The following is an 8,040-nucleotide window of genomic DNA, read 5'->3' on the forward strand; positions in this document are numbered from 1 at the left end:
GCTCTGTCACCCAGGCTGGAGTGCAGTGGCCGGATCTCAGCTCACTGCAAGCTCCGCCTCCCGGGTTCCCGCCATTCTCCTGCCTCAGCCTCCCGAGTAGCTGGGACTACAGGCACCGCCACCTTGCCCGGCTAGTTTTTTGTATTTTTTTAGTAGAGACGGGTTTTCACCGTGTTAGCCAGGATGGTCTCGATCTCCTGACTTCATGATCCACCCGTCTGAGCCTCCCAAAGTGCTGGGATTACAGGCTTGAGCCACTGCGCCCGGCCTTTTTTTTTTTTTTTTTTTAAGACAACCATCACCACAGCTGGAGTGCAGTGGTGTGATCATGGCTACCTGCAGCCTCGACTTCCTGGGGTCAGGTGATCCTCCCACCTCAGCCTCCCAGGTAGCTAGGACTACAAGTGCATGCCACCATACCTGGCTATTTTTTTGTATTTTTTATAGAGACGGGGTTTCACCATATTGCCCAGTCTGGTCTCAATCTCCTGGGCTCAAGGCATCAGCTGGCCTCAGCCTCCTGAAGTGCTGGGATTATAGATGTGAGCCACCACACCTGGGCAGGAAAAATTCTTTGCATTCCTATTTTCCCACTGAACTGAGTTGCATATCATCCTCTTTGCTGCCTCACTATACATATTTCTATTCTTATATTTACTCCATTATGTTGGAATTACTTTTGTTACAAATTTCTTTTTTGTAACTTACAGGAAGCTGAACTTTTTGAGGGCAGGGATGCTGGCTTTATTCAAATTTGGTCTCCAGGACTTAGCATAGTATGTGGCACTATCTTGAGTAAATATGTGTTAAACTAAATGTAACTGAGTCTGAAGGAATGGACAATCCATATAGAATATACCTGTAGGTAGTAGGTATCCTAAGTTTTAATACAAATAACTATTATTTCAGTCATTTTTAAGTATTTATGATTTCTTTTTATTCTTTTGCATGTTTTCTTGGCTGAATGGAAATAGAGAAGAAGAAAACGAGGTAAGTATAATTTAACTAGTCATTCAGTGATTATGACATTGACCACTAAACACATTTTAGAAATTGGGTAAAAGCTGAAAACACTCAAAATGTAGCTATCATTTTGAATGTCAAATGAAGTAATAGTTTTTAATTTTGTTTTTAGAGCCATGGTAACTTATCCCAGTGAGGGATGTTGTGTATCTCAAAAAAATGGTTTTTAAACTTTAGAGCTTCAAGAGATTTAGGAAAGGTAGAGAAAGTTGGAAGTTCTAAAAATATCTTTTACTTGTTTTTTATGTATTGAGCTTCCATTTAAGATTTAACTTGAAAAGTGGATTCTGTTTCTTAAAAGTATTTGGCTCATGCCTGTAATCCCAACACTGGGAAGCTGAGGCAGGTGGATCACTTGAGGTCAGGAGTTTGAGACCAGCCTGGCCAACATGGTGAAACCCCATCTCTACTAAAAATAAGAAAATTAGCCAGACGTGGTGGCTTAGTCCCAGCTAGTCAGGAGGCTGAGGCAGGAGAATTGCTTAAACTGGGGAGAAAGAGGTTACAGTGAGCCAAGATGGTGCCCCTGTGCTTCAGCCTGGGCAATAGAGCAAGACTCTTGTCTCAAAAAAATAAAGTATTTGGAATTCACTGCTCCATGATAAATACATGTGAAAGTATTTACTTTCCAACTTGAATGACTACCATGTAATTTTGAAAACTGATTTCAGATTTTACTGTATTGAAAGGGAAGTTATTCTCTTAAATAGCCGAAGTGGATTAAAGAACATGAATTAGAATAATTTTGCATATGGAAAGTATACCACCATCTTTAATTTAGGATTGAGTTTGTTGCTGTAGATTTTTCTGATGCTCTTTCTACAACCTATGTTATGTCTTGAACTTCCAAAGCTCACCATTTCCTTTGGTGATTTGGCAAACATGGAGGAAGTAGTCTTCTTAGGTTTGTACCTTGTAATTGTTGCTCATAGAGCAGTATTATTACCTGAGGGTGGGGAACCCAGGCAGAGACAGTGATGTGTGCCAAGGCAGAGAACTCTCCAGGAAGGCAGAAGGCCTGGTCCTCATTTGGTTGCCTCATATGTAAAACAAGTAAGTTGGAAAGTTCCTCTATATCAGTGGTTTCCCAAACCTGGGACATTGATTAGAATTGCCTGTAATGCTTGTTTTTTTTTTTTTTATAAAAACAAAAACTTCAAAACACCCCAAAAAACAAACCCTTGCCTCATCTTAGAGCTCAATAGCTCCCGTTGATATTTGATATTTCCTAGAGTGTGAGTCACAGATGAATATTATTTTTTTAATTTTTAAGTTTTTTATTTTTTTGAGGCAGAGTCTTGCTCTGTTGCCCAGGTTGGAGTTCTGTGGTGCCATCTTGGCTCACTGCAACCTCTGCCTCCCGAGTTCCAGTGATTCTCCCACCTCAGCCTCCCAAGTAGTTGGGGTTACAGGTGCATGCTGCCACACCCTGCTAATTTTTGTATTTTTAGTTGAAATGGGGTTTCATTATGTTGGCCAGGCTGGTCTCGAACTCCTGACCTCAAGTGATCCTCCCGCCTTGGCCTCCCAGGGTGCCGGGATTACAGGGGTGAGCCACCGTGCTCGTCCCAGATGAGTATTTTTACTGTGCACTCAATGTGATACCAGGATACCACTGGTCTTGATGATCTCTGACTTTTCATCTCTGATAGAACACAAGAACAAACCATACTGAGTACTGAGATGTTAGATATTGCCCTTTATACAAATGTCCTTTGAACATATGTCAGGGTTTTAAAAAATTCTTTTTAAAAAATGCTACCTGGAATATAGTTATAAAACTGAAAAAAATTTATGTAAGAGAAAGAATGGGAAAATTAGGTAATTGTTGAAGCTAGGAGTGGATACTTAGGGATTTATTGTACCATTTTCTATACCTTTGTGTTTGAAAATTTTCGTAATAAAGATATATATAGCTTAGTGAAATTCATACTATTTGTTATTAGAAAGGGCTTTTCATTTCTCCAGTACACATTTTAAACTGTGCAGTCCATTTGAAAGTAACTATTTATTGTAGTAGTAATTACTTATTTTGTTCATTTGTAGGCAAAGATTGAAAATGTGCAGAAAACAGGTTTCATCAAAGGACCAATGTTCAAAGGTGTTGCTTCTAGTCGATTTTTGCCCAAAGGCACCAAGACAAAAGTTAATTTGGAAGAACAGGGACGACAGAAGGTGTCATTCAGCTTCAGCCTTACAAAGAAAACTTTGCAGAATAGGTTTCTCACTGCACTTGGCAATGAAAAGCAAAGTGATACTCCAAACCCTCCAGCTGTACCTCTTCAGGTAGACTCGACTCCTAAAATGAAAATGGAAATTGGTGATACCTTATCTACTGCAGAAGAATCTTCCCCACCAAAGTCAAGGGTGGAATTGGGCAAAATTCATTTTAAGAAACACCTGCTTCATGTAACATCCAGGCCACTGGTAGCTACTACCACAGCAGTAGCATCTCCACCTACTCATGCAGCAGCACTACCAGCAGTGATAGCAGAATCAACAACTGTAGACTCACCACCCTCATCTCCACCTCCACCGCCTCCACCTGCCCAAGCCACAACACCCTCATCACCAGCACCAGTAACAGAGCCAGTGGCCTTGCCACATACACCAATAACAGTTTTAATGGCAGCACCAGTACCCTTACCAGTAGATGTAGCAGTTAGATCTCTGAAAGAACCACCAATTATAATTGTACCAGAATCTTTAGAAGCAGATACTAAGCAGGACACTGTATCTAATAGTTCAGAAGAACACATAACTCAAATATTGAATGAGCAAGCAGATATTTCCTCAAAAAAAGAAGATTCCCATATTGGGAAGGATGAAGAAATTCCAGATAGTTCTAAAATTAGTCTGAGGTGTAAAAAAACAGGTTCTAAGAAGAAATCCTCACAATCTGAAGGCACCTTTCTTGGTTCAGAATCTGATGAAGATTCTGTACGGACTTCTTCAAGTCAAAGATCACATGATTTAAAATTTTCAGCAAGCATTGAAAAGGAAAGAGATTTTAAAAAGAGCTCAGCACCTTTAAAAAGTGATGATCTAGGGAAATCTTCACGATCTAAAACAGATAGAGATGATAAATATTTTAGCTATTCAAAACTTGAAAGAGATACTCGGTATGTATCTTCCCGATGTAGATCAGAAAGAGAGCGACGGCGGAGCAGATCTCATTCTAGGTCTGAGAGAGGCCCTAGAACTAATTTATCCTATTCCAGGTCAGAACGATCTCATTATTATGACTCTGATCGTCGCTACCATAGGAGCTCCCCTTATCGAGAGAGGACACGCTATTCTCGGCCATATACAGATAACAGAGCACGAGAGAGTTCTGACTCAGAAGAAGAGTATAAGAAGACATACTCAAGGCGTACCTCATCTCATTCCTCTTCTTACAGAGACCTAAGGACATCATCCTATTCTAAATCTGATCGGGACTGTAAAACTGAGACCTCTTACTTAGAGATGGAAAGAAGAGGCAAGTATTCTTCAAAACTAGAAAGAGAATCTAAAAGGACTTCAGAAAATGAAGCAGTTAAAAGATGTTGTTCTCCCCCTAATGAACTGGGATTCCGACGAGGGTCATCATATTCTAAGCACGACAGTAGTGCTTCCCGTTATAAATCTACCCTTTCAAAACCTATACCCAAGTCTGATAAATTTAAAAATTCTTTCTGTTGTACAGAATTAAATGAAGAAATCAAACAGTCTCATTCTTTTAGTTTACAGACACCTTGTTCAAAAGGTAGTGAATTAAGAATGATTAATAAAAACCCTGAAAGAGAAAAGGCTGGGTCTCCAGCTCCATCAAATCGATTGAATGATTCACCTACTTTAAAAAAGCTAGATGAATTTCCTATTTTTAAGTCTGAATTTATAACACATGATAGCCATGATAGTATTAAGGAATTAGACTCTTTATCTAAAGTGAAGAATGATCAATTAAGAAGTTTTTGTCCCACAGAATTAAATATAAATGGATCTCCTGGGGCAGAATCTGATTTGGCAACATTTTGCACTTCTAAAACTGATGCTGTTTTAATGACTTCTGATGATAGTGTGACTGGATCGGAGGTATCCCCTTTGGTCAAAGCATGCATGCTTTCATCAAATGGATTTCAGAATATTAGTAGATGCAAAGGAAAAGACTTGGATGATACACGCATGCTGCATAAGAAGTCAGAAAGCCCATTTAGAGAAACAGAACCTCTGGTGTCACCACACCAAGATAAACTCATGTCTTTGCCAGTTATGACTATAGATTATTCCAAAACTGTAGTTAAAGAACCAGTTGATACGAGGGTTTCTTGCTGCAAAACCAAAGATTCAGACATATACTGTACTTCAAATGATAGCAACAACCCTTCTTTGTGTAACTCTGAAGCTGAAAATATAGAGCCTTCAGTTATGAAGATTTCTTCAAATAGCTTTATGAATGTGCATTTGGAATCAAAACCAGTTATATGTGATAGTAGAAATTTGACAGATCACTCAAAATTTGCATGTGAAGAATATAAGCAGAGCATTGGTAGCACTAGTTCAGCTTCTGTTAATCATTTTGATGATTTATATCAGCCTATTGGGAGTTCAGATATTGCTTCATCTCTTCAGAGTCTTCCACCAGGAATAAAGGTGGACAGTCTAATTCTCTTGAAATGTGGAGAGAACACATCTCCAGTTCTGGATGCAGTGCTAAAGAGTAGAAAAAGTTCGGAGTTTTTAAAGCATGCAGGGAAAGAAACAATAGTAGAAGTAGGTAGTGACCTTCCTGATTCAGGAAAGGGATTTGCTTCCAGGGAGAACAGGCGTAATAATGGATTATCTGGGAAATGTTTGCAAGAGGCTCAAGAAGAAGGGAATTCCATATTGCCTGATAGAAGAGGAAGACCAGAAATCTCTTTACATGAAAGAGGAGAAGGAGGACGTGTGCATACTTCTGATGACTCAGAAGTTGTATTTTCTTCTTGTGATTTGAATTTAACCATGGAAGACAGTGATGGTGTAACTTACGCATTAAAGTGTGACAGTAGTGGTCATGCCCCAGAAATTGTGTCTACTGTCCATGAAGATTATTCTGACTCTTCTGAAAGTTCAAGTGATGAAAGTGATTCAGAAGATACAGATTCAGATGATAGCAGTATTCCAAGAAACCGTCTCCAGTCTGTTGTGGTTGTGCCAAAGAATTCTACTTTGCCCATGGAAGAAACAAGTCCTTGTTCTTCTCGGAGCAGTCAAAGTTATAGACACTATTCTGACCATTGGGAAGATGAAAGATTGGAGTCAAGGAGACATTCGTATGAGGAAAAATTTGAAAGTATAGCAAGTAAAGCCTGTCCTCAAACTGATAAGTTTTTCCTTCATAAAGGAACAGAGAAGAATCCAGAAATTTCTTTTACACAGTCCAGTAGAAAACAAATAGATAACCACCTGCCTGAACTTTCTCATCCTCAGAGTGATGGGGTTGATAGTACGAGTCATACAGATGTGAAATCTGACTCTCTGGGTCACCCAAATTCAGAGGAAACTGTGAAAGCCAAAATATCTTCTAGGCAGCAAGAGGAGCTGCCAATTTATTCTTCTGATTTTGAAGATGTCCCAAATAAGTCTTGGCAACAGACCACTTTCCAAAACAGGCCAGATAGTAGACTGGGAAAAACAGAATTGAGTTTTTCTTCCTCTTGTGAGATATCACGTGTGGATGGCTTGCACTCATCAGAAGAGCTCAGAAACTTAGGTTGGGACTTCTCTCAAGAAAAGCCTTCTACCACATATCAGCAACCTGACAGTAGCTATGGAACTTGTGGTGGACACAAGTATCAGCAAAATGCAGAACAGTATGGTGGGACACGTGATTACTGGCAAGGCAATGGTTACTGGGATCCAAGATCAGGTAGACCTCCTGGAACTGGGGTTGTGTATGATCGAACTCAAGGACAAGTACCAGATTCCCTAACAGATGATCGTGAAGAAGAGGAGAATTGGGATCAACAGGATGGATCCCATTTTTCAGACCAGTCCAATAAGTATCTTCTATCCATTCAGAAAGACAAGGGGTCAGTGCAAGCACCTGAAATAAGCAGCAATTCCATTAAGGATACTTTAGCTGTGAATGAAAAGAAAGAGTTTTCAAAAAACTTAGAAAAAAATGATATCAAAGATAGAGGACCTCTTAAAAAAAGGAGGCAGGAAATAGAGAGTGATTCTGAAAGTGATGGTGAGCTTCAGGACAGAAAGAAAGTTAGAGTGGAGGTAGAGCAGGGAGAGACATCAGTGCCCCCAGGCTCAGCACTGGTTGGGCCCTCCTGTGTCATGGATGACTTCAGGGACCCACAGCGATGGAAGGAATGTGCCAAGCAAGGGAAAATGCCTTGTTACTTTGATCTTATTGAAGAAAATGTTTATTTAACAGAAAGGTAAGTCTAATTAATGCTTGCTTGACAAATTTTAACTCTTTTTTTGTTGTTGTTAGAAAAAGCCTTTAAACAATTCAGACTGTATGATATAAAACACATGAAAGAGTTGTGGGATAAAATAAATTTAAAAGCCTAAAAAAGTGTTTTTACCTATTTAGATTTGATAGTATAGATTGCTTTCCCCATTTTTCCACTCCAGGAAAGGGAAATGAGGTGTCTACTTTTTTTCTCTTATTACTTACTCGATTTTCAAGGTATAATTTAGGCTAGCCCAGTTTTTCTGTAATTCCTTTTACATGTGAAAGTGTGACCAAAAAAAAAAAAAAAAAAAAAAAAGAATAAAACCCCTAGCAAAAGAATCCATTCTTAGAGAAGAAAAGTGGTGGCCGGGCGCGGTGGCTCAAGCCTGTAATCCCAGCACTTTGGGAGGCCGAGACGGGCGGATCACGAGGTCAGAAGGTCGAGACCATCCTGGCTAACACGGTGAAACCCCGTCTCTACTAAAAACTACAAAACAAAACTAGCCGGGCGAGGTGGCGGGCGCCTGTAGTCCCAGCTATTCGGGAGGCTGAGGCAGGAGAATGGCCTAAACCCAGGAGGC

The 8,040-nt window shown here is 39.8% G+C and overlaps 1 protein-coding gene across 11 annotated transcripts in view; it reads left to right on the forward strand.

The window, feature by feature from the left end:
• Positions 1-8,040, forward strand: part of SETD2 (SET domain containing 2, histone lysine methyltransferase) — a 151,611-nt gene that overhangs the window by 37,589 nt on the left and 105,982 nt on the right. For 9 of the 11 annotated variants that reach the window (XR_003309568.2, XR_003309571.2, XR_003309569.2 and 6 more), the window contains exons 2-3: positions 951-990; positions 3,070-7,439. Coding sequence is in view for 3 of the 11 variants with exons in the window: in XM_026454859.2 (XP_026310644.1) it covers positions 951-990; positions 3,070-7,439 (4,410 nt within the window). In the remaining 8 variants the exon portion in view is untranslated. The remainder of the gene's footprint in view (positions 1-950; positions 991-3,069; positions 7,440-8,040) is intronic. The other 2 variants (XR_002735540.2, XM_023231574.2) reach the window with 1 other exon arrangement.

This window comes from Piliocolobus tephrosceles, chromosome 2 (assembly GCF_002776525.5).
Source record: "Piliocolobus tephrosceles isolate RC106 chromosome 2, ASM277652v3, whole genome shotgun sequence".
Taxonomy (NCBI): Eukaryota; Metazoa; Chordata; class Mammalia; order Primates; family Cercopithecidae; genus Piliocolobus; species Piliocolobus tephrosceles.